At 40.6% G+C, this 27,842-nt stretch overlaps 1 protein-coding gene across 5 annotated transcripts in view; it reads right to left on the bottom strand.

The window, feature by feature from the left end:
- Window positions 1-27,842, bottom strand: part of CLCN3 (chloride voltage-gated channel 3) — a 294,065-nt gene that overhangs the window by 16,413 nt on the left and 249,810 nt on the right. For all 5 annotated transcript variants that reach the window (XM_053703819.1, XM_053703820.1, XM_053703822.1 and 2 more), the window contains 3 exons: window positions 12,021-12,227; window positions 11,214-11,294; window positions 10,101-10,646 (listed from right to left, as the gene is read on the bottom strand). In XM_053703819.1, the coding sequence (XP_053559794.1) occupies window positions 10,101-10,646; window positions 11,214-11,294; window positions 12,021-12,227 (834 nt within the window). The remainder of the gene's footprint in view (window positions 1-10,100; window positions 10,647-11,213; window positions 11,295-12,020; window positions 12,228-27,842) is intronic.

The raw sequence follows: 27,842 nt of genomic DNA, 5'->3' as shown, positions 1-27,842 counted from the left end.
CCATCCTGAAGAAACTGTAAAAGTCTCGGAATTCTGAAAGAATGCCAAGAAAAATGATGAGAAATACACCAAGAAATATAAGTCTTCCAGACTCTATAATATATCTCTCTAGATACAGATTTACGAGCCTGTAACATAGTATTAATCACAGCGTCAGAGAAACCTCTTTGACGAAGAATCAAGCGTTCTATCTCCATACCTTTAAATTTAAGGATTTCAGATCCTGATGGAAAAAAGGACCTTGTGACAGAAGGTCTGGTCTTAACGGAAGAGTCCACGGTTGGCAAGAGGCCATCCGGACAAGATCCGCATACCAAAACCTGTGAGGCCATGCCGGAGCTACCAGCAGAACAAACGAGCATTCCTTCAGAATCTTGGAGATTACTCTTGGAAGAAGAACTAGGGGCGGAAAGATATAGGCAGGATGATACTTCCAAGGAAGTGATAATGCATCCACTGCCTCCGCCTGAGGATCCCGGGATCTGGACAGATACTTGGGAAGTTTCTTGTTTAGATGGGACGCCATCAAATCTATTTCTGGAAGTTCCCACATTTGAACGATCTGAAGAAATACCTCTGGGTGAAGAGACCATTCGCCCGGATGCAACGTTTGGCGATTGAGATAATCCGCTTCCCAATTGTCTACACCTGGGATATGAACCGCAGAGATTAGACAGGAGCTGGATTCCGCCCAAACCAAAATTCGAGATACTTCTTTCATAGCCAGAGGACTGTGAGTTCCTCCTTGATGATTGATGTATGCCACAGTTGTGACATTGTCTGTCTGAAAACAAATGAACGATTCTCTCTTCAGAAGAGGCCAAAACTGAAGAGCTCTGAAAATTGCACGGAGTTCCAAAATATTGATCGGTAATCTCACCTCCTGAGATTCCCAAACTCCTTGTGCCGTCAGAGATCCCCACACAGCTCCCCAACCTGTGAGACTTGCATCTGTTGAAATTACAGTCCAGGTCGGAAGCACAAAAGAAGCCCCCTGAATTAAACGATGGTGATCTGTCCACCACGTTAGAGAGTGTCGAACAATCGGTTTTAAAGATATTAATTGAGATATCTTTGTGTAATCCTTGCACCATTGATTCAGCATACAAAGCTGAAGAGGTCGCATGTGAAAACGAGCAAAGGGGATCGCGTCCGATGCAGCAGTCATAAGACCTAGAATTTCCATGCATAAGGCTACCGAAGGGAATGATTGTGACTGAAGGTTTCGACAAGCTGCCATCAGTTTTAGACGCCTCTTGTCTGTTAAAGACAGAGTCATGGACACTGAATCTATTTGGAAACCCAGAAAGGTTACCCTTGTCTGAGGAATCAATGAACTTTTTGGTAAATTGATCCTCCAACCATGATCTTGAAGAAACAACACAAGTCGATTCGTATGAAATTCTGCTAAATGTAAAGACTGAGCAAGTACCAAGATATCGTCCAAATAAGGAAATACCACAATACCCTGTTCTCTGATTACAGACAGAAGGGCACCGAGAACCTTTGTAAAAATTCTTGGAGCTGTAGCAAGGCCAAACGGCAGAGCCACAAACTGGTAATGCTTGTCCAGAAAAGAGAATCTCAGGAACCGATAATGATCCGGATGAATCGGAATATGCAGATATGCATCCTGTAAATCTATTGTGGACATATAATTCCCTTGCTGAACAAAAGGCAAAATAGTCCTTACAGTTACCATCTTGAACGTTGGTATCCTTACATAACGATTCAATATTTTTAGATCCAGAACTGGTCTGAAGGAATTCTCCTTCTTTGGTACAATGAAGAGATTTGAATAAAACCCCATCCCCTGTTCCTGAACTGGAACTGGCATAATTACTCCAGTCAACTCTAGATCTGAAACACAATTCAGAAATGCTTGAGCTTTTACTGGATTTGCTGGGACACGGGAAAGAAAAAATCTCTTTGCAGGAGGTCTCATCTTGAAACCAATTCTGTACCCTTCTGAAACAATGTTCTGAATCCAAAGATTGTGAACAGAATTGATCCAAATTTCTTTGAAAAAACGTAACCTGCCCCCTACCAGCTGAGCTGGAATGAGGGCCGCACCTTCATGTGGACTTAGAAGCAGGCTTTGCCTTTCTGGCTGGCTTGGATTTATTCCAGATTGGAGATGGTTTCCAAACTGAAACTGCTCCTGAGGATGAAGGATCAGGTTTTTGTTCTTTGTTGAAACGAAAGGAACGAAAACGATTATTAGCTCTGTTTTTACCCTTAGATTTTTTATCCTGTGGTAAAAAAGTTCCTTTCCCACCAGTAACAGTTGAAATAATAGAATCCAACTGAGAACCAAATAATTTGTTACCCTGGAAAGAAATGGAAAGTAGAGTTGATTTAGAAGCCATATCAGCATTCCAAGTCTTAAGCCATAAAGCTCTTCTAGCTAAAATAGCTAGAGACATAAACCTGACATCAACTCTGATAATATCAAAGATGGCATCACAGATAAAATTATTAGCATGCTGAAGAATAATAATATCATGAGAATCATGATGTGTTACTTGTTGCGCTAAGGTTTCCAACCAAAAAGTTGAAGCTGCAGCAACATCAGCCAAAGATATAGCAGGTCTAAGAAGATTACCTGAACACAGATAAGCTTTTCTTAGAAAGGACTCAATTTTCCTATCTAAAGGATCCTTAAACGAAGTACCATCTGACGTAGGAATAGTAGTACGTTTAGCAAGGGTAGAAATAGCCCCATCAACTTTAGGGATTTTGTCCCAAAATTCTAATCTGTCAGACGGCACAGGATATAATTGCTTAAAACGTTTAGAGGGAGTAAATGAATTACCCAATTTATCCCATTCTTTGGAAATTACTGCAGAAATAGCATTAGGAACAGGAAAAACTTCTGGAATAACCACAGGAGATTTAAATACCTTATCCAAACGTTTAGAATTAGTATCAAGAGGACCAGAATCCTCTATTTCTAAAGCAATTAGAACTTCTTTAAGTAAAGAACGAATAAATTCCATTTTAAATAAATATGAAGATTTATCAGCATCAACCTCTGAGACAGAATCCTCTGAACCAGAAGAGTCATCAGAATCAGAATGATGATGTTCATTTAAAAATTCATCTGTAGGGAGAGAAGTTTTAAAAGATTTTTTACGTTTACTAGAAGGAGAAATAACAGACATAGCCTTCTTTATGGATTCAGAAACAAAATCTCTTATGTTATCAGGAACATTCTGCACCTTAGATGTTGAAGGAACTGCAACAGGCAATGGTACTTTACTAAAGGAAATATTATCTGCTTTAACAAGTTTGTCATGACAATCAATACAAACAACAGCTGGAGGAATAGCTACCAAAAGTTTACAGCATATACACTTAGCTTTGGTAGATCCAGCACTAGACAGCGATTTTCCTGTAGTATCTTCTGACTCAGATGCAACGTGAGACATCTTGCAATATGTAAGAGAAAAAACAACAACATATAAAGCAAAATTGATCAAATTCCTTAAATGACAGTTTCAGGAATGGGAAAAAATGCCAAAAAACAAGCTTCTAGCAACCAGAAGCAATGAAAAATGAGACTTAAATAATGTGGAGACAAAAAGCGACGCCCATATTTTTTAGCGCCAATAAGACGCCCACATTATTTGGCGCCTAAATGCTTTTTGGCGCCAAAATGACGCCACATCCGGAACGCCGACATTTTTGGCGCAAAATAACGTCAAAAAATGACGCAACTTCCGGCGACACGTATGACGCCGGAAACGGAAAAGAATTTTTGCGCCAAAAAAATCTGCGCCAAGAATGATGCAATAAAATGAAGCATTTTCAGCCCCCGCGAGCCTAACAGCCCACAGGGAAAAAAGTCAAATTTTTGAAGGTAAGAAAAAATGATTAAATCAAATGCATTATCCCAAATATGAAACTGACTGTCTGAAAATAAGGAAAGTTGAACATTCTGAGTCAAGGCAAATAAATGTTTGAATACATATATTTAGAACTTCATAAACAAAGTGCCCAACCATAGCTTAGAGTGTCACAGAAAATAAGATTTACTTACCCCAGGACACTCATCTACATGTTTGTAGAAAGCCAAACCAGTACTGAAACGAGAATCAGCAGAGGTAATGGTATATATAAGAGTATATCGTCGATCTGAAAAGGGAGGTAAGAGATGAATCTCTACGACCGATAACAGAGAACCTATGAAATAGACCCCGTAGAAGGAGATCACTGCATTCAAATAGGCAATACTCTCCTCACATCCCTCTGACATTCACTGCACGCTGAGAGGAAAACCGGGCTCCAACTTGCTGCGGAGCGCATATCAACGTAGAATCTAGCACAAACTTACTTCACCACCTCCATCGGAGGCAAAGTTTGTAAAACTGAATTGTGGGTGTGGTGAGGGGTGTATTTGTAGGCATTTTGAGGTTTGGGAAACTTTGCCCCTCCTGGTAGGAATGTATATCCCATACATCACTAGCTCATGGACTCTTGCTAATTACATGAAAGAAATATCTATTTAGCCAATCACAAGAGACAAATGTGTGCAGACACCAATTAGCAACAGCTCCCACTAGTGTATGATATGTGTGTTTTCATTTTTTAACAAGGGATACTAAGAGAATGAAGTACATTTGAAAATAGAAGTGAATTTAAAAGTGTCTTAAAATGACATGCTCTGTCTGAATCCTGCAAGTTAAAGTTTGACTTTCCTATACCTTTAACCCCTTAATGACCGGACCATTTTTCAATTTTCTTACCCTTTAATGACAATGGCTATTTTTACATTTCTGCAGTGTTTGTGTTTAGCTGTAATTTTCCTCTTACTCATTTACTGTACCCACACATATTATATACAGTTTTTCTCGCCATTAAATGGACTTTCTAAAGATACCATTATTTTCATCATATCTTATAATTTACTATAAAAAAATGTAAAATATGAGGAAAAAATTGAAAAAAAACCACACTTTTTCTAACTTTGACCCCCAAAATCTGTTACACATCTACAACCACCAAAAAACACCCATGCTAAATAGTTTCTAAATTTTGTCCTGAGTTTAGAAATACCCAATGTTTACATGTTCTTTGCTTTTTTTGCAAGTTATAGGGCCATAAATACAAGTAGCACTTTGCTATTTCCAAACCACTTTTTTTCAAAATTAGCGCTAGTTACATTGGAACACTGATATCTTTCAGGAATCCCTTAATATCCCTTGACATGTATATATTTATATTTAGAAGACATCCCAAAGCATTGATCTAGGCCCATTTTTTTAGATTTCATGCAACCATTTCACCGCCAAATACGATCAAATAAAAAAAAAAACAAATTTTTCACAATTTTAGGTTTCTCACTGAAATTATTTACAAACAGCTTGTGCAATTATGGCACAAATGGTTGTAAATGCTTCTCTGGGATCCCCTTTGTTCAGAAATAGCAGACATATATGGCTTTAGCGTTGCTTTTTGGTAATAATAAGGCCGTTAAATACTGCTACGCACCACACTTGTAATATGCCCAGCAGTTAAGGGGTTAATTAGGTAGCTTGTAGGGTTAATTTTTAGCTTTAGCGTAGAGATCAGCCTCCCACCTGACACATCCCACCCCCTGATCCCCCCCTGACCCCCTCAAACAGCTCTCTTCCCTCCCCCACCTCACAATTGTCACCGCCATCTTAAGTACTGGCAGAAAGTCTGCCAGTACTGAAATAAAAATAATTTATTATTATTTTTTTATTTTTTTCATACAGTCTGCAGTGATGGATCCCCCCTTACCCCACAACCTCCCTGATCCCCCCCAATACATCTCTCTAACCCTCCCCCTCTACCTATTTGCTGCCATCTTGGGTACTGGCAGCTGTCTGCCAGTACCCAATTTGCCCCCCAAAATATTTTTTTTTTACTTTTTTATACTGAAATACTTGTTTTCTGTAGTGTAGCTGGCCCCCCTAAATGATCTACATCCCTCCCCCTCCCAGATCCCTTACTAAAGAACTAAGATCCCCCTGCATCTATATCGTTTTTTTTTTTTACTTTCACATTCATGCACCCACCACCCCACACCCCCCCCGCCGCAACCAGCCCTCCGGTCACAACAACCGACAATGTCAGATCGGTTTGGCAAACTGAGGGTGATATAGCCAAAAGATGCTCCCACCCACCAACGAATTTGTTAGCATCAATGGCCGATGCAGAGAGGGCCACAGAGTGGCCCTTTCTGCATCGGTAAGTAAAATAGTGGATTGCAGTGATGCCTCAATATTGAGGCATCACTACAATCCCTTGGAAGCAGCTGGAAGCGATCATGATCGCTTCCAGCACTTCAGACAACAGAGGACGTACCAGGTACGTCAATTGTCATTAAGGGAGTTTTTTTCTATGACGTACCTGGTAAGTCCTCTGTCATTAAGGGGTTTTTAAATATTTTAGTCTTTATATAATAACTTTGGTCAGTTACCATACATCAAAATAAAGTCAACCCTAGCTTTGGAGAAAACAAATTTATGCTAAAATGTATGTTTGTAGAATAAAAACGTGTATCTTGTTTGTAGTTAGTAGGTAATAAAAAAAACAACAACAATTTTTCGGTATGTTACACTAATGGTATCATGTAAAACTATAGTCTGCTATTAAAATAAATAAATTAATAATAAATAAAAAAGGCATTTAGTGCAAAAAAAGTCTAAAAGGCTTCAGCACGTGGATGAAAGTAGCTCAGTAATAAAAGGGTTAGCGCAGCAGTGTATTTACAAACTAATGGTCCATTATAGTGAATAAAAATAACAATTTAATTTGTTAGAGCATACAATTGTATCACTATTTACCCTGCAACTGTGTTTAAACCCCATATAGGTTAAACACATATTTACCACTCAGAAGCCACAGAGAACTGCTGGTCCCAAGCAGAAACTGCCATGTACCCAATCAGTGCTAGCAACATGACCCAGCATGGACCCACTTGGGACCAGCAGTTCTCTATGGCACCATAGTGGTAGCCATGTGTTTAACCTATGTGGGTGTTAAACAGAGTTACAGGGTCAATAGTGTCAAAATCAAAGGAGAGCATGTCTTTTTTTTCACTATATTGGCCCTTTAAGGTGCTGACACCTCAAGCAAAACATAACGTTAAATAAAGTTGTTTTTTTGTGTGTGTTGCTACCCATCTAAAGCGTATGACTGTCTATAACAGAACTTGACAAATCTGAGGAGCCAAGAAGCCACAACTACTATAAAATTATGAGCCAAGAGTAAATCTTTAGATTACTCCATATGTCTATAGCCAAAAAAAAAAACCCCATAATTTATGCTTACCTGATAAATTCCTCTCTTTCATGATGGTGAGAGTCTACGATCCATTACTACTGGAAATTACTCTTCCCCAACACCAGGAGAAGGCAAAGATTCCCAAACCCCAAGAGCTCTGTATAACCCCTCCCACCTAACAGGTACCTCAATCTAACATATAGCCAAGCAAAATGAGGTAGGAAAAAAACTGAAAAACACAGGGTGGGGTTTCGTGGACTCTCACAGCCATGAAAGAAATTAATTTATCAGGTAAGCATAAATTATGTTTGTTTTTTCAATACATGTTGTGGGAGTGCACAATCCATTACTCCTGGGAACTAAAACCCAAGCTGTGGAGTCCATGAGTAAAGATACATCAAGGGTGGGACTAAAGAAACATTTTTTCATAGAAAAATCCACAACCCAAAAAAACAAACAAATAGGGCATACATTATTTTGTTTATGCAGGAGGAGTAAAAGCATTACCTGGCTTAGACCATTCCCCAGAAATTATTTCAGGAACAGCATCTGGAATAGGAAAAAACAGTTTAACCAACAGACTGAATCTAAATGGTTAAAGGTCTTACCCTCAGAACCCTTAGTCTTTAAACCCTAAAGTAAGCAAAACCTCTTTTAAAAGAGAATGAATATGTTAAACTTTAAATTAAAAAAAAAAAAGATATCAGAAGAAGACTTCTCCATCATCAGAGGAAACTTATCCTTCTAAAGATACAACAGAATAAACAGGATTCCTAAACTCAAGCAAAGCACTAGGAGAAGGTAAATTCTGAGTTTATCTTTTACGTTTTCTTGAACACGGAAGAGCTGCCAACATTTCAGAAACAGTTGAACTCCACTGTAAGGAACAAACAGAAGAAGCAATAATACACATAAAAGCCACATTAGGTTGGTGAAAATGCATTAACATTTTTAAACTTGAGTCATAACAATAAGCTGGAGGAGATACCTCCGCTTTTTTACAATATACACACTTGACATTGGTAGGAAAGTTTTCAGAGGACCCAACATCTAAGGTCAATTTAGGGACAGAATTAGAATGCTCCATTATAGCATTGAATTACAATAGCATAAATAAATTCCCTTAAAAAAGCTTATGAGTAATGGAAAAGAAACGTAACCCCTCCTGAAGAGGTGCAATAAGGCTTACAGGTAAGCCGAAACAAAAAGTAGGAGACAAGTAGACTCCACACCCGATGTTTGGATAACGCTCAGCAGATTTGGAGAGCACGCATGAAAACTACACTGTTAAAAAATAACAGTTATGAACGTGCCAAAAACCCGTTGTGCGCGTACCAGACACATGCTAACCTAAAATGTGGGGGGGGGAAATACAAACACACCTAAAACACACCTAAGCCCATGAAACGCCGATGTGCGTTATCCCGAGAGCTTAGGTGCATAAACCTGACGTGTGCAGACCAGTAGACCGACACGCGGTAAAAAGTCTCTGATGGATGCAAAACATTTAAAGGGGAAATTAAATATAATTATTCTGTCCAAAGGCTATATATATATTAAATACATATTTAGTTATAGATGTCCAAACTAGGCTACAGAGTGTCAAATAAATACAAAATAAAATACATACCAATAGACACTCATCTACTTAGTAAAGTAGATAGCCAAACCAGCACTGAAACATATCAGCAAAGGTTATGGAATATGAGTAAATTGAAGATCCATTAGGGGAAGCAAAAGACAAGTCCCTGCGAACACTATGGAAGGTTTGTGACAGAATTTCTGAAGAGGCGAAAAGAGAGCCACTAATCACACCCCATATACATCCCTCTGACAAACACTGTACTCTGAGAGGAAAACAGGCTTCAACATAGACTGAAAACCCCTCTCTCTGCAGAATCATATGCACATCTTCATTCTTTACTTTCCTCCAGTGGAGGCAAATACAAGACTGAGGTACCTGTGAGGTGGCAGGGGTTATATAGCTCTTTGGGTTTGGGAACCTTTGCCTCCTCCTGGTGGTAGGGAAGAGTGATTCCAAGGAGTAATGAATCATGGACTCTCACCACCTGTATGAAAGAGAAAAAAAAATCACCTGGCCCTAATATATAGCGGGCTACTAAATGTTCTTGTTAGCTGAAAATGTAAACATTTTGAAGTGCATGCAAGACTTGCTATATATGTATGTATATATATATATATATATATATATATATATATATATACATACATACATACATATACATACACACACACACATATATATTAGATTACAGGAGAGCACTCTCACTTGTCAACGCAGCTGCCAGGGTGCTAGTAATGAATAGATAAAGGTGACAAAAAACTTACTCACTGGACTTTTTAACCTGTCTGAGGAAGGGGAAACTTTGTCCCCGAAACGCCACTATCTTTTCACAGTAAAAAAGTGTGTTTAAAAAGTCCAGTGAGTGCAAGTTTTTTGTCACACACACATATATATATATATATATACATACATATATATATATATACATATATATTTATTATTATTTTGCTTTTATTTCAAAAGTAGGTATTGAATACAGGCTGAACAAATAATAAAATTTTAAAAAAAATATGGGCTCCATGAAAGAATAAAATTAAGAGAAGCGAGCAAATTAATTATATTAGCATACTTTGTCTGGGGGGGAATAACCTGCTCATCATGTTTATGCATGAACTTAGAAATGAAGTAGATTTGTTACAATGCTTTCTTGTAAATCCCATAATAGAATGATCCTCACTGATACCATAAGAAAATTCAAAGCAATGATTAAAAAAAGATCACACTGGAAGATACAGGTGCCATTTAGAAGCATCTATAATACCTTGATGCCAAACGTGAAGACAGTCATGATAATCTTAAATACAAGAGCCAAGCACAGCTGCCACATGGCTGAGTACACTCCAGTGCCTGCAGGACGGTCTGGTGTATCATCCACTATCTTGCTGGCATTCATGTCATTCTTATAGTCACATAGGCTGGATGATTCTAGGGGCCCACAGTCAGTGAAAAGCTCCTTGATCAGTTGGCTGGTGTTGAAGCGGGTATAGGGATTAGGAAATGCAATCACTGCTGTGATGGCAGCCACAATGATGACCTCTAGAACTGGGTATTTTCCAAACTTTGTGGTCTTACGACGTCGACACCAAGCAATGTTTGCACGGATGAAAAACGCTCCCCACAATCCTCCAAACACACCCAGGAGAATGAAAGGTATAAGTTCAAACAGGTACCAAGGAGTATGATATTCCACGTAGAAGAGTACAAGTCGGCTGTTACCAAATGGATTGATTGATCTTAGAACAAATGCTGCTACAAGGGCTGCAAAGAAGGATCTCCACAAAGTCTTCAAAGGAAAGTAGTAACTAACCTAGAAAAGCAGTGACAAAGAAATAAATAGGAAATTATGTACAAATAAATGTATATAGATGTTATTCATATATATGTAATAACCCCACACATTTTATAATGAAGAACAAAAATAGTACTGTCTGCTAGTATTGTTCTATATTTCTATGCAAAATGCAATGGATCTAAAACTTTAAAACAAAAAAATACAAAACTGAAAATGATACAATTGGTTAAAAAAAAAAAATCTATAAATATCAAAAAGGTTAAAATGTAATACTGGAAGTGGGTTACTTCCTGCTGTAGGTTCAGTTATAGTCTCCATCCCATGCTCTCTCTCTCACAAATTAAGATTCTTTAGTCGATCACAGTAGACAGAGTCTTGTAGATCAGCTGTTATGACTTTGCAGTAAAGCCTTAGTAGAAATCACACTAGAAGTATTTACTGACAAAGGGAGAAACCAGCATAACTGCACAGCATCAAGTTTAAAAAATAAATAAAATTTCAGGCCATTTTGTTAATTTATTGTGTGGAGTCAGTTATTAGACACTTTGATATCATTTTAATACATGCTTTAAATGGTCTTACCTCCTCAAGGCTAAAAAGAACCCCACCTATAGGTGCTCCAAAGGCAACAGATACACCTGCAGCTGAAGCTGCCGATAGTACCTGTAAACACACAAGTATATCAAACCATCAAATCACTTATGCTAGATACTAGTTGCAAAAAAAGAACTCCAGTTTATAGCTTCTTACATTAGAATAGACCATATCTAGCTAAAAAATAAATGTGTTCTGAATTTTCTCTTATACTTAGACATTGTGTTCCAACAGTTTTTTATTGTTATTTTTTTGTAGTAATCCTTAATTTATTTTAATGTAGATAATGGTAACTTCTTAAATATTCTCTTTAACCTACTTTATTTATCTGTATAATCATTTAATTATACATTTCCTCCAGGTAGTTCATATTAAGTTATAGTCTTCCACCCAAAAATATTTTTATTGTATATTTTTTTCATGCCCAGGTATGTACATTTTTTTTTTACATGCGTTTCCATAAATGAACATTGTGCTCCAATATCAGAAATTAGTTTCATTATTCTATAAAGATAACAAAAATATACACACATCACAGATTTCTTGTCTATACCCAAAGGTTCGAGCACATTGTGGTGTATTCATGCATTACGGTGTTTAAAACTCTTTCTGTGAAAAAATGTGTTTTGTTCCACACTCCCTAAAGTGACCAAAAAAGCAAAATATCTCACCTAGGTTTTCAAAATGCAACAAAATTGCCTTACTAGGGAGTGTGGGTCAAGTATAGTTTTTACACAAAAGTAGTGTTTAATGTCCTTTTAATACTGGGAACATGAATGCTTGAGATAGGCTTACCTCCCTTTTCTTTGCTTCATTTGTGCTGTACTTGGGAAAGAGGTAAGAAAATATATTTCCACAGCAACATGCAACATGTACCAAGGGACCCTCTTTCCCTAAGCTCAAGCCTGAGGCCACAGCTAAAACCAGGGTGACAGTTTTGATCATTAATGTCCATTTACCAAGATATCCTCTGATGATGAATCCGCTTAGAATTGTTTTAATCTAGGAACAAAGAGAAACAAGCTGCATCACTCCCATTTTTTATGCAGTTGACAAAAAACTACAAAGTATTTGTGTGGGATGAAGCATGCTTTAAAAAAATAAATTTCTTTCCAATGGCATTGAGAGTCCACAAATCCATTCAATTACTAGTGGGAAATCAACTCCTGGTCACCATGAGGAAGCAAAGAACACCCCAGCAAAGCTGTTAAGTATCACTCCCACTTTCCATAAACCCCAGTCATTCTTTGCCTGTGTACATCGTAGGAGGTGTGCGAAGATGGTGTCTGAAGAAATTCAAGTCTTTAATCCTTTAATGGGTATTTTCCCTGCAAGCAAGGATTGGGGCAATGCTGTGTCCATGTAAATCTCTTTAGTAAGAGTAATGGTGGCTATTAGCTATTGGAGGTCGGTGAGGTAGTCCTTACTTTAACTCCAAAAAATATGCTAACCCCCTATATAGAAAACCAGGGTTTGTTACTCTGTTTTTCTTGTATCTTCAAATCCCTGTCAGCGGTCGGATAAGGCTAACAGACCTAGAAGTGCTGTGACTGCTCCACAGAGGGTAAGTCATTTTCTTATATTTTCCTAGAAAAAATAAATTTTCATGGAAAGGACTGGGAAAATCAGGGACCTGCTATCCCTCATAAAGTGTTTGTATTTTTTCTCTCTTATATATACGCATTTTTGGGATATTTTGCGGCCTAAGCACCTACCTGGCTTCAGCCAGTAACAAGGATTGCAGCCACAATTGCCTAACAATGGTCCCAATGATAAGTATGGATCGGTCAGGCTTTTTGGTGTGTGGGGACTGTGTAATAGATATTATTAAGGCCCTCCTGCGACTCCAGTACTATATCTCATTAGCAGAATATAGGCTCTAATAGTGTCAGCTTCAAGATTGAGTTATGTTATTATACCTATTCATCCACTTGTACTGGTGTCTGACATTCATGATTAGCTGCATATGTTTGCCTTGTGCATTTAATGGATAAAATATTTTTAATTATACTCAATAAAAAAAAAATACTTTTTATTTAGCCTTTTTGTCTCTTTCGCATACTTCACATTTGAAGATTATTCCATATTGATGATTTTGAGTTGTTGAGTGCTCATGATGTACACCCTTTCTGCAGTGTAATACTATCACTATTATCCCTGTCCTAAATTATTAAGGCCCTGTCCGCAGTGTTTACCGCATTCACATGCTTAATTACTCCCTTCACGCCTCCTATCCCTGTATGGTCTGTTTTGAGACGTTTCAGGTCTTTATCTTTCTATGGGACTTTTGTCTCTGCTATCTTCATCCTGTTTCTGGCACTAAAATTTAGATCAGTGCTCACACAGGACGGATGTTTTATACATTTAGTTGCGAGTTATTTTATATGAGGGATCGCAATCTGCGCACTTAGGCCTAGATTTGGAGTTCGGCGGTAAAAGGGCTGTTAACGCTCCGCGGGCTTTTTTCTGGCCGCACCATAAATTTAACTCTGGTATCGAGAGTTTAATCAAATGCTGCGTTAGGCTCCAAAAAAGGAGCGTAGAGCATTTTTACCGCAAATGCAACTCTCGATACCAGAGTTGCTTACGGACGCGGCCGGCCTCAAAAACGTGCTCGTGCACGATTCTCCCATAGGAAACAATGGGGCTGTTTGAGCTGAAAAAAAACCTAACACCTGCAAAAAAGCAGCGTTCAGCTCCTAACGCAGCCCCATTGTTTCCTATGGGGAAACACTTCCTACGTCTGCACCTAACACCCTAACATGTACCCCGAGTCTAAACACCCCTAACCTTACACTTACTAACCCCTAATCTGCCGCCCCCGCTATCACTGACCCCTGCATATTTTTTTTAACCCCTAATCTGCCGCTCCGTAAACCGCCGCAACCTACGTTATCCCTATGTACCCCTAATCTGCTGCCCTAACATCGCCGACCCCTATATTATATTTATTAACCCCTAATCTGCCCCCCTCAACGTCGCCGACACCTGCCTACACTTATTAACCCCTAATCTGCCGAGCGGACCTGAGCGCTACTATAATAAAGTTATTAACCCCTAATCCGCCTCACTAACCCTATCATAAATAGTATTAACCCCTAATCTGCCCTCCCTAACATCGCCGACACCTACCTTCAATTATTAACCCCTAATCTGCCGAGCGGACCTCACCGCTACTATAATAAATGTATTAACCCCTAAAGCTAAGTCTAAACCTAATACTAACACCCCCCTAATTTAAATATAATTTACATCTAACGAAATAAATTAACTCTTATTAAATAACTTATTCCTATTTAAAGCTAAATACTTACCTGTAAAATAAATCCTAATATAGCTACAATATAAATTATAATTATATTATAGCTATTTTAGGATTAATATTTATTTTACAGGCAACTTGGTATTTATTTTAACTACGTACAATAGCTATTAAATAGTTAAGAACTATTTAATAGTTACCTAGTTAAAATAATAACAAATTTACCTGTAAAATAAATCCTAACCTAAGATATAATTAAACCTAACACTACCCTATCAACAGTGGCGGCTCGTGGGTTATTCAAATGGGGGTTCACACACATACACATATATATATATATATATATATATATATATCCCACCATCCACCACATCTTCATATATTTAAAAGAACACACAGTCAGTCTTCAGGAGACCCTGAAACGTCAGTATTAAGTTACTATTCATTACATATACACACACAGATACACACACACACAGAGATACACACACACACACACAGAGATACACACACACACACACACACAGAGATACACACACACACACACAGAGATACACACACACACACACAGAGATACACACACACAGAGATACACACACACAGAGATACACACACACAGAGATACACACACACACACACAGAGATACACACACACACAGAGATACACACACACACAGAGATACACACACACACAGAGATACACACACACACAGAGATACACACACACACAGAGATACACACACACACAGAGATACACACACACACAGAGATACACACACACACAGAGATACACACACACACAGAGATACACACACACACAGAGATACACACATACACAGAGATACACACATACACAGAGATACACACATACACAGAGATACACACATACACAGAGATACACACATACACAGAGATACACACATACACAGAGATACACACATACACAGAGATACACACATACACAGAGATACACACATACACAGAGATACACACACACACATAGATACACACATACACATAGATACACACACACACATAGATACACACACAGAGATTCATACACACATACATACACAGAGATACATACACAGATACATACACAGAGATACACACACATAGATAGGCACCAACACATGCACACACAAATATAGGCAGACATACACATATATGCAGGGACATGCATGGTAATATTTTATTTATTTTTTTAAATACTTTTGGGACTTTTTCTTAATCTAAACTTGAGGTCCAGTCCAGCTCAGTACATACTGTATACTTATTTTTAGCAACTCACAGACTGACCTCTCTATCACATAGTTGCTGCTTCAAGCGCTGTGCAGGAGTTGTAAATTTCAACCGGAGATCTCCTCTCCCTCATGACCTCCTGCCCTGCAGCATAGGACATCACTGATTTACAATTTAACCCCATGGCTACCAAAAAGGGCTGCAATACACTGCTTAGGAATAAACTGCAGTCCTTTCTGGGAGCCAGGGAGTTAATTTGTGTTCAGCAATTTTATCATGTTACGGAGTGAGTCTAGACTGTCTGTCTATTAGGTTATTCAAGGAGAGCTGTTTACCGGGTCCCAGCTACCCCTGACAGTGACAGGCTCAGCTTTATCCGGAAGGTAGGAGACAGCCTTAGAAAAAGTAAGATGCACAGTCACAGACACGCTGTTATTGTGTAGGCTGTAGCAGTTACTTTAAAGCATTGTTCCAGTCCCTAAAATAAATAGGAGCAGCACAAACAATGGTGCATTAGATTAGTGCATGTTCCTATACCCATTGCCTTGCTTACCTCCGGCCGGCTCCTTTTCTCACTAACTTAGTCCTGAGTCCTCCTTCCTTCAGCACAGTCAGTTTCACCCACATGTGGCCAGTGCAGTGCACACATGCTAGTGCCGCCAATGGCGCCAAGTTAAAATTATGTGCGCACGGCTGGCGGTAGGTGGAGCTAGGAGGCAGAGCCACAGGGTATTAAGTAAAACTAACTGTGTGTCTGTGTCACTCACTAGGTAGTTACCTATACCTAACCGGCCGTGCAACTTACTTCTCCAAGTCTCCTTGCTCCAGCCACATCCAGGACCACGCTGATAAATTTATATGCTAGCAGCCTATCAGAGCGAGCTGCAAGTTGCAACAAGTGCCACAGGCTGAACTACTGAGTCGGAACATGTCCCTCCCCACTCTCGCCGTGATGACGTATACGGCATTGTGGCGGGCAGCCTATCAGAACACAGGCTGAACATGTCCCTCCCCACTCTCGCACAGTTCAGCGTGTGCGAACAGGGATTGATATAGAAACATTTGAGGCTGGCCCAGATGCCTGCAGTGAACATAGACATCACTGACAGGCATCATATAGGGCTCTAACCGCACGTGCGATGGAAAAAAAAAAAAACAGACACAACATTTTTTTTTGCTTATATTTGAAAAAATACATAAGAATTTGATTTTTGGGGGTTAAAAATAAAATATAATTTTGCCAATAGGGGGCTATTGGAAAAATTACATTTTATGATTTTTGGAGGTTAAAAAAAAAATAAAGTATAATTTTTCCAATAGGGGGCTATTGGAAAAATTATATTTTATTCCCATATTTTTTTTTCTCTCAGCATCTGACAGGGAGGCACGTGCGGGAGTGCACACATGGAGGAGCCTCCACTGCCTATCAATAAAATAATTAAATAAACTACCTACAATTACCTACAATTAACCTAACACTACACTATCAATAAATTAATTAAACACAATTGCTACAAATAAATACAATTAAATAAACTAGCTAAAGTACAAAAAATAAAAAAGAACTAAGTTACAAAAAATAATAAAATATTTACAAACATAAGAAAAATCTTACAACAATTTTAAACTAATTACACCTACTCTAAGCCCCCTAATAAAATAACAAAGCCCCCCAAAATAAAAAATTCCCTACCCTATTCTAAATTAAAAAAGTTACAAGCTCTTTTACCTTACCAGCCCTGAACAGGGCCCTTTGCGGGGCATGCCCCAAGGATTTCAGCTCTTTTGCCTGTAAAAAAAAACATACCATACCCCCCCCCAACATTACAACCCACCACCCACATACCCCTAAATCTAACCCAAACCCCCCTTAAATAAACCTAACACTAAGCCCCTGAAGATCTTCCTACCTTGTCTTCACCATACCAGGTTCACCGATCCGTCCTGGCTCCAACATCTTCATCCAACCCAAGCGGGGGTTGGCGATCCATCATCCGGTGCTGAAGAGGTCCAGAAGAGGCTCCAAAGTCTTCCTCCTATCCGGCAAGAAGAGGACATCCGGACCGGCAAACATCTTCTCCAAGCGGCATCTTCAATCTTCTTCCATCCGGTGCGGAGCGGGTCCATCTTGAAGCAGGCGACGCGGATCCATCCTCTTCTTCCGTTGTCTCCCGACGAATGACGGTTCCTTTAAGGGACGTCATCCAAGATGGCGTCCCTCGAATTCCGATTGGCTGATAGGATTCTATCAGCCAATCGGAATTAAGGTAGGAATTTTCTGATTGGCTGATGGAATCAGCCAATCAGAATCAAGTTCAATCCGATTGGCTGATCCAATCAGCCAATCAGATTGAGCTCGCATTCTATTGGCTGTTCCGATCAGCCAATAGAATGCGAGCTCAATCTGATTGGCTGATTGGTAATTGTAGGTAGTTTATTTAATTATTTTATTGATAGGGTAGTGTTAGGTTTAATTATATCTTAGGTTAGGATTTATTTTACAGGTAAATTTGTTATTATTTTAACTAGGTAACTATTAAATAGTTCTTAACTATTTAATAGCTATTGTACCTAGTTAAAATAAATACCAAGTTGCCTGTAAAATAAATATTAATCCTAAAATAGCTATAATATAATTATAATTTATATTGTAGCTATATTAGGATTTATTTTACAGGTAAGTATTTAGCTTTAAATAGGAATAAGTTATTTAATAAGAGTTAATTTATTTCGTTAGATGTAAATTATATTTAAATTAGGGGGGTGTTAGTATTAGGGTTAGACTTAGCTTTAGGGGTTAATCAATTTATTAGAATAGCGTGAGCTCCGGTCGTCAGATTAGGGGTTAATAATTGAAGTTAGGTGTCGGCGATGTTAGGGAGGGCAGATTAGGGGTTAATACTATTTATGATAGGGTTAGTGAGGCGGGTTAGGGGTTAATAACTTTATTATAGTAGCGCTCAGGTCCGCTCGGCAGATTAGGGGTTAATAAGTGTAGGCAGGTGTCGGCGACGTTGAGGGGGGCAGATTAGGGGTTAATAAATATAATATAGGGGTCGGCGGTGTTAGGGGTAGCAGATTAGGGGTACATAGGGATAACGTAGGTGGCGGTGCTTTGCGGTCGGAAGATTAGGGGTTAATTATTTTAAGTAGCTGGCGGCGACGTTGTGGGGGGCAGGTTAGGGGTTAATAAATGTAATACAGGGATCGGCGGGGTTAGGGGCAGCAGATTAGGGGTACATAAGTATAACGTAGGTGGCGGTCGGCAGATTAGGGGTTAAAAATTTTAATCGAGTGGCGGCGGTGTGGGGGGACCTCGGTTTAGGGGTACATAGGTAGTTTATGGGTGTTAGTGTACTTTAGGGTACAGTAGTTAAGAGCTTTATGAACCGGCGTTAGCCAGAAAGCTCTTAACTCCTGCTATTTTCAGGCGGCTGGAATCTTGTCGTTAGAGCTCTAACGCTCACTTCAGAAACGACTCTAAATACCAGCGTTAGAAAGATCCCATTGAAAAGATAGGCTACGCAAATGGCGTAGGGGGATCTGCGGTATGGAAAAGTCGCGGCTGAAAAGTGAGCGTTAGACCCTTTAATCACTGACTCCAAATACCAGCGGGCGGCCAAAACCAGCGTTAGGAGCCTCTAACGCTGGTTTTGACGGCTACCGCCGAACTCCAAATCTAGGCCTGTGTTTTTTCCTATTTTGTTGTGCAGGACCGTATATCTAGGCTGTAATTTTATCCGCGTCTGATGTCTAGAGCAGGAGTGTTGTTTTCTGACATTAAGGGAAACTCCTTACTTTGCGCAATGGTAAATACTTAAGAGAGTTATGTCTCATATTATCAGGTCTGACTGTCATGCAGCGATGGCTCTAGGGATGACGAGCGCTTAAGACCTTACACGCTGGTAATCAAGTCTGTGTGCTGTTATCATAGATCCGGATTTCTCTCAATGGCTAGTGCCTTTAATAATATCCGGTAGTCTGTGTGTGGGAATGCCTGCATCTGCTTCTCAGACTATGATATGGCCATGCTGCATCCCTGGGCTATATTTTCCCGCTGCGGGAAATTCAGTTGTTTTTAGACGTGCACTGTCTTTTTCTCTCCAGAACCAGAAGCCCTAGTAGTAGCACTTTGGCACAAACGCTCTGTGAGCAGTGGTAACTTGTTTGGAGCTTATTTAGCACACGGCAACAGAGGGATTCCCCAGAAGGGATCTATATTTGCCCGAGTCTTGCCGGGGACATGAGAGCCTGTTCGGTAATAGATGCAATATGGTACAGCTCAAGATATTATACAGCTTTTTTTCTATATTATTAGTGGAAGGTACAGGGTTTTTCCCTTTCCCTAATCTGTGAGGTGCTGAGCTCTCGGGGTTGACGCGGGATACAATGTGTTTCCCTTTAAATAAAGTACATGTTGATAGAGTGCTTATGATTTGCCCCTGCATTCCCATGCGTTCATGAAATTTGCTTTACTTTTTTATTTAACCAGGCTGTGTATATCTTATTTGAGGTGCGGTGTGCAGTTTTTCTAGTATTTACCGACACCTAGTGGCTATCGATAATATAGCTCACTCAGGATTTTCAGAAGCCTTTCAGTATGGGCAGATCTTCTCATTTATTGATGTTACTGAGATAGATCTGCCATGCTTGTCAGCGTTGTCTGCCTTTGGGCGTTTATAGTCTCTATAGAGTTTATATTTCTGTCCCATTATGCTATGTTCACTGGCGCAATAATATATTTTCCCTCATATTGAGGTGTTTCTTCTAATGCCAGTGACATTGTTTATATTTATATTATCCTATTTTTATGCATATGGATGAATTATTGGAGTCACTTATACATTGAGGTGACTTTCGTGTGTCTGTGTCAAGTTTTTTGTTTCATATTACCCTATTTTTGGTACATGGACACGCTTTTATCTCTCTCTTTTGAGGGAGCTCTTCTAAATGTCCGTAACAACTTAGATTGTCTTATGTATCATATACATATTTCTTAGTGATATTAGGACTCCTTCTAATGTCCGTCTTATCTGATGTTTCGCAGATATTTTTAGGGTTCTTTGGAACCTTACATACTCCAGTCTATCCTATTTTAGGTATATGGGATCAATGACATGTTTCTACATATTGAGGACGTTATTTGTTTCACGTATGGGAGGACACACTGTTGTGGCCTAGTGGTTATCTCTAATGTTTCTAGACTGGAAGGTTGCGAGTTAAATTAAAAAAAAAATTAAAAAAAAATAGGATCTCGCTTCTCTAGGAGTTATTGTTCCAGTTCCTCTAGCCGAACAGGGATTTTATTCTAACATATTTGTGGTTCCCAAGAAAGAGGGAACTTTTTGACCCATTTTAGACCTCAAGTGTCTCTACAAATTTCTCAAGGTTCTGTCCTTCAAAATGGAGACTATCCGTTCTATTCTCCCTTTGGTTCAGGAGGGTCAGGTTCATGACTACCATCGACCTGAAGGACTTCTCTCAGAGGATAGTTTTAGACACCCCGACGAGAGACTCTCTATCCTGGTGGATCGCACAGGACCATCTGTCCCAGGGCACATGCTTCCTGAGACCATCTTGGAAAATTGTGACCACGGATGCCAGCCTATTGGGCTGGGGAGCAGTTTGGGGTTACTTAAGAGTTCAGGAACTTTGGACTTAGAAGGAATCTTCCTTCCTAATAAATATCCTTGAGTTGAGAGCAATCTACATTGCTCTGACAGCTTGGCCTCAACTGAGTTTGGTCCGGTTTATCAGATACCAATCGGACAACATTACTTTGGTGGCGTATATCAACCACCATGGAGCTCCTTAGCTATGTAGGAGGTGACTCGCATTTTCCAGTGGACGGAGTCTCACTATTGTCTCCTTTCTGCCATTCACATCCCAGGGGTGGACAACTAGGATGCGGATTAACAGAGCAGGCAGACTTTTCAAGGGGAGTGGGCCCTCCATCCGGAAGAATTCTCTAGGATAACTTTCAGGTGGGGAGTTCCGGAGATGGATCTGATGGCGTCTCGTCTAAACGCCAAGCTTTCAAATACGGATCAAGGTCAAGGGATCTGCATGCAGCTCTGGTCGACGCTCTGGCGGTTCCATGGGACTAAAGTCTAATTTACCCGTTTCCTCCGTTTGCCCTCCTTCCTCGGGTGATAGCCCGTATCAAACAGGAGCAGGCTTCAGTAATTCTGAAAGCTTGGCCTCACAGAATTTGGTTTGCGGACCTGGTGAAGATGTCGTCCTTTCCCCATGGAAATTGCCTCTGTGAAAGGACCTTCTACTTCAAGGTCCTTTTCTACATCCAAATCTAGATTCTCTGAAGCTGACTGCTTGGAGATTGAACGCCTAGTCTTGTTTAGATGGGGTTTTTCAGAAAAGGTTATTGATACCATGCTTCAGGCTCGGAAGCCAGTAACTCACAAGATTTACCATAAGGTGTGGTGTAAATACTTTTTTTGGTGAGAATCTAGGGGTTTTCTCTTGGAGTCGGGTGAGAGTTCCCCGCATCCTGTCTTTTCTTCAGGACGGCCAGAAGAAAGCCTTGTTGGTTAGTACTCTGAAGGGTCAGATTTCTGCCTTGTCGATTCTTTTGCATAAACGCCTGGCACACTTGCCAATTCTTTGTTCAGGCCTTGGTCAGAATCAGGCCTGTGTTTAAACCTGTTGCTCCTCCATGGAGCCTTAAAGGGACAGTCAACACCAGATTTTTTTTGTTTTAAAAAGATAGATAATCCCTTAATTACCAATTCCCCAGTTTTGCATAACCAATACAGTTATAATTATACACGTTTTACCTCTGTAATCACCTTGTATCTAAGCCTCAGCAGACTGCCCCCTTATTTCAGTTCTTTTGACAGACTTGCATTTTAGCCAATCAGAGCTGTCTCCATGGTAAATTCGCGTGCATGAGCTCAATGTTATCTATATGAAACACGTGAACTAATGCCCTCTAGTGGTGAAAAACTATCAATATGCATTTAGAGTAGAAATTCTAAGAAATTAGCATATGAACCTCATAGGTTTAGCTTTCAAGAATACCAAGAGAACAAAGCAAAATTGGTGATAAAAGTAAATTGGACAGTTGTTGAAAATTACATACCCTATTTGAAACATTAAAGTTTTTTTTGGACTTGACTGTCCCTTTAAACTTGTTCTTAGGGTTCTGCAGCAGTCTCCGTTTTGAGCCTATGCACTATGTTGATATTAAATTGTTATCTTGGAAGGTTTTTGTTTTTTGTTGCTATTTCTTCTGCTTTCGGCTCTGCAGTGTGATAACCCTTACTTTATTTTTCATGCGGATGGTTCTTTCTTACTAAGTTGGGATTTCTTCCTAAGGTGGTGTCGGACCGCAATATCAATCAAGAAACTGTCGTACTTCGTTTTGTCCTAATTCTTCTTCTCAGAAGGAACATCTGTTGCATAACCTGGATGTTTTGCGTGCTCCGAAGTTCTATCTGCAGGCAACTAGAGACTTTCAGCAATCTACTGCCCTTTTTTTTGTGTTCTCTGGTATACGTAAGGGCCAAAAGTCCACTTCTTATACTTATTCTTATACTTTTTAGTTGAGAAATGTTATTCGGTTAGCTTACGAGACAGCTGGACAACAGCCTCCTGAGAGAATTACGGCTCATTCCACTAGGGCTGTCTCTTCTTCTTGGGCCTTTAAAAAACAGAATTTATGCTTACCTGATAAATTTCTTTCTCTTATGGTGTATTCAGTCCACGGATTCATCCTTACTTGTGGGATATTCTCAATCCCTACAGGAAGTGGCAAAGAGAGCACACAGCAAAGCTGTCCATATAGCTCCCCTCAGGCTCCGCCCCCCCCAGTCATTCGACCGAAGGTTACGAGAAAAAGGAGAACCATAGGGTGCAGTGGTGACTGCAGTTATTTTAAATTTGAACCCGACTTAAATGTCAGGGCGGGCCGTGGACTGAATACACCGTAAGAGAAAGAAATTTATCAGCATAAATTCTGTTTTCTCTTACTTGGTGTATTCAGTCCACGGATTCATCCTTACTTGTGAGATACCAATACCAAAGCAATAGGACACGGATGAAGGGAGGGAACAAGTCAGGTAACCTAAACGGAAGGCACCACTGCTTGCAAAACCTTTCTCCCAAAAATAGCCTCCGAAGAAGCAAAAGTATCGAATTTGTAAAATTTGGCGAATGTATGCAGTGAAGACCAAGTCGCTGCCTTACAAATCTGTTCAACAGAAGCCTCATTCTTAAAAGCCCATGTAGAAGCCACAGCTCTGGTGGAATGAGCTGTAATTCGTTCGGGAGGCTGCTGTCCAGCAGTCTCATAAGCCAATCTGATGATGCTTTTCAGCCAAAAGGAAAAAGAGAGGTAGCAGTCGCTTTCTGACCTCTCCTCTTACCAGAGTAGACGACAAACAAGGATGATGTTTGTCTGAAATCTTTAGTCGCTTTTAGATAGAACTTTAAAGCATGAACCACGTCAAGATTGTGTAAAAGTCGTTCCTTTCTAGAAACTGGATTAGGACACAGAGAAGGAACAATAATTTCCTGGTTAATATTCTTATTAGAAACCACTTTTGGAAGAAAACCAGGATTGGTACGCAAAACAACCTTATCTGCATGGAACACCAGATAGGGTGAATCACACTGTAAAGCAGACAATTCAGAAACTCTTCGAGCAGAAGAAATGGCTACTAAAAACAAAACTTTCCAAGATAATAACTTAATATCTATGGAATGTAAAGGTTCAAAAGGAACCCCTTGAAGAACTGAAAGAACTAAATTTAGACTCCAAGGAGGAGCCACAGGCTTGTAAACAGGCTTGATTCTAACTAGGGCCTGTGTAAACACCTGAACGTCTGGTAAAGCTGCCAGGCGCTTATGTAACAGAATAGACAGAGCAGATATCTGTCCTTTTAAGGAACTAGCTGACAGACCTTTCTCCAATCCGTCTTGGAGAAAAGCCAGTATCCTTGGAATCCTAACCTTACTCCACGAGTAACCCTTGGATTTACACCAACCAAGATATTTCCGCCATATCTTATGGTAAATTTTCCTGGTGACAGGCTTTCTGGCCTGTATCAGAGTGTCTATAACTGATTCAGAAAAACCACGCTTACCTAGGATTAAGTGTTCAATCTCCAAGCAGTCAGTTGCAGAGAAACTAGATTTGGATGCTTGAAAGGACCTTGAATTAGAAGATCCTGCCTCTATGGCAGTTTCCATGGTGGGACCGATGACATGTCCACTAGGTCTGCATACCAAGTCCTGCGTGGCCACGCAGGCGCTATCAGAATTACCGAAGCCTTCTCCTGTTTGATTCTGGCTATTAGCCGAGGGAGAAGAGGAAACGGTGTTAAGACATAAGCTAGACTGAATGACCAAGGCGCTATTAAAGCATCTATCAATGCCGCCTTGGGATACCTGGATCTGGATCCGTAAAGGGGAAGTTTGGTGTTCTGACGGGACGCCATCAGATCCAATTCTGGAATGCCCCATAGCTGGGTTAGCTGAGCAAAGACCTCCGGGTGGAGTTCCCACTCCCCCGGATGGAAAGTCTGGCAACTCAGATAATCCGCCTCCCAGTTGTCTACTCCTGGGATGTGAATTGCAGATAGATGGCAGGAGTGATCCTCCGCCCATTTGTTGATCTTGGATACTTCCTTCATCGCCAGGGAACTCTTTGTTCCTCCCTGATGATTGATGTACGCTACAGTCGTGATGTTGTCCGACTGAAATCTGATGAATTTGGACTCCGCTAGTTGAGGCCATGCTTGGAGCGTGTTGAATATCGCTCTCAGCTCCAAAATGTTTATCGGGAGAAGAGATTCTTCCCGAAACCATAGACCCTGAGCCTTCAGGGAGTTCCAGACCGCACCCCAGCCTAACAGACTGGCATCAGTCGTGACAATGATCCACTCCGGTCTGCGGAAACTCATTCCCTGAGACAGGTGATCTTGAGACAACCACCAGAGAAGAGAGTCTCTGGTTTCCTGGTCCATTTGTATTTGAGGAGATAAATCTGCGTAATCCCCATTCCACTGCTTGAGCATGCACAGTTGCAGTGGTCTGAGATGAATTCGGGCAAAAGGGACTACGTCCATTGCCGCCACCATTAAACCAATTACCTCCATGCACTGAGCCACAGATGGCCGAGGAATGGAATGAAGAACTCGGCAGGTGTTCAACAGTTTGGACTTCCTGACCTCTGTCAGAAAGATTTTCATTTCTACCGAGTCTATTAGTGTTCCCAGGAAGGGAACCCTTGTAAGAGGGGACAGAGAACTCTTTTCTACGTTCACCTTCCACCCGTGAGACCTTAGAAAGGCCAGAACAATGTCCGTATGAGCCCTGGCTCTGTGGAAAGACGACGCCTGTATTAATATGTCGTCTAGGTAAGGTGCTACTGCAATGCCCCGTGGTCTTAGCACCGCCAGAAGGGACTCTAGCACCTTTGTGAAAATTCTGGGAGCGGTGGCCAACCCGAAAGGAAGGGCCACGAACTGGTAATGTTTGTCCAGAAAGGCGAACCTTAGGAACTGATGGTAATCTTTGTGGATAGGAATATGTAGGTACGCATCCTTTAAATCCACGGTAGTCATATATTGACCTTCCTGGATCATCGGCAAGATTGTTCGAATGGTTTCCATCTTGAAAGACGGAACTCTGAGGAATTTGTTTAGAATCTTTAGATCCAGGATTGGTCTGAAAGTTCCCTCCTTTTTGGGAACTACGAACAGGTTTGAGTAAAAGCCCAGTCCTTGTTCTGCAATTGGAACTGGGTGTATTACTCCCATCTTTAGGAGATCTTCTACACAGCGTAAGAACGCCTGTTTCTTTGTTTGGTCTGAAGACAAACGAGAACTGTGGAACCTTCCCCTTGGGGGAGAATCCTTTAATTCTAGAAGGTACCCCTGAGCAACTATTTCTAATGCCCAGGGATCCGGAACGTCTCTTGCCCAAGCCTGAGCAAAGAGATAAAGTCTGCCCCCTACTAGATCCGGTCCCGGATCGGGGGCTACCCCTTCATGCTGTCTTGGTAGCAGGAACAGGCTTCTTGGCCTGTTTACCCTTATTCCAGCCCTGCAAGGGTTTCCAGGTTGCTTTGGGCTGGGAAGCGTTATCTTGCTTTGCGACAGCAGAGGTTGCAGCAGGTCCGCTCCTTAAGTTGCGAAAGGAGCGAAAATTAGCCTTGTTTTTGGCCTTAAACGGCCTATCTTGTGGAAGGGCATGACCCTTGCCCCCAGTGATATCTGAAATAATTTCTTTCAGCTCTGGGCCGAAAAGGGTCTTCCCCTTGAAGGGAATATTTAGCAGTTTTGGACGACACATCCGCCGACCATGATTTGAGCCAAAGCGCTCTTCGCGCCATGATGGCAAAACCTGAGTTTTTCGCCGCTAGTTTAGCTAACTGGAAAGCGGCATCAGTGATAAAAGAATTAGCCAGCTTTAGAGCATGAATTCTATCCATGACCTCATCGTATGAAGTCTTCCTCTGGAGCGACTCCTCCAGGGCCTCGAACCAAAAAGCTGCTGCAGTAGTTACAGGAATTATGCAGGCAATTGGTTGAAGCAGGAAACCTTGCTGAACAAAAATTTTCTTCAGCAATCCTTCCAATTTTTTATCCATAGGATCTTTGAAAGCACAACTGTCCTCTATTGGTATAGTTGTACGCTTAGCAAGTGTTGAAACAGCCCCCTCTACCTTAGGGACCGTCTGCCACTCGTCCCGCCTGGGGTCGTTTATGGGGAACATTTTCTTAAAGATAGGGGGGGGGGGAACAAAGGGTACACCTGGTCTCTCCCACTCCCTAGTCACAATATCCGCCACCCTCTTTGGGATCGGAAATGCCTCCGTGTAAACAGGGACCTCTAAAAACCTGTCCATCTTACACAATTTTTCTGGGACCACCATGGGGTCACAATCATCTAGCATAGCTAAAACCTCCTTAAGCAGTACGCGGAGGTGTTCCAGCTTAAATTTAAAGCCTAAGGAATCTGAATCTGCCCGCTGAGAAACTTTTCCTGTATCTGAAATTTCTCCCTCAGACAGACCTTCCCTCACTGCTATTTCTGAGTTTTGTGAGGGTACTACAGAAAAATTATCCACAGCGTCTGATTGCTCATCC

This window comes from Bombina bombina, chromosome 2 (genome assembly GCF_027579735.1).
Source record: "Bombina bombina isolate aBomBom1 chromosome 2, aBomBom1.pri, whole genome shotgun sequence".
NCBI lineage: Eukaryota > Metazoa > Chordata > Amphibia > Anura > Bombinatoridae > Bombina > Bombina bombina.
This window is presented reverse-complemented; position numbering and strand designations above follow the sequence as displayed.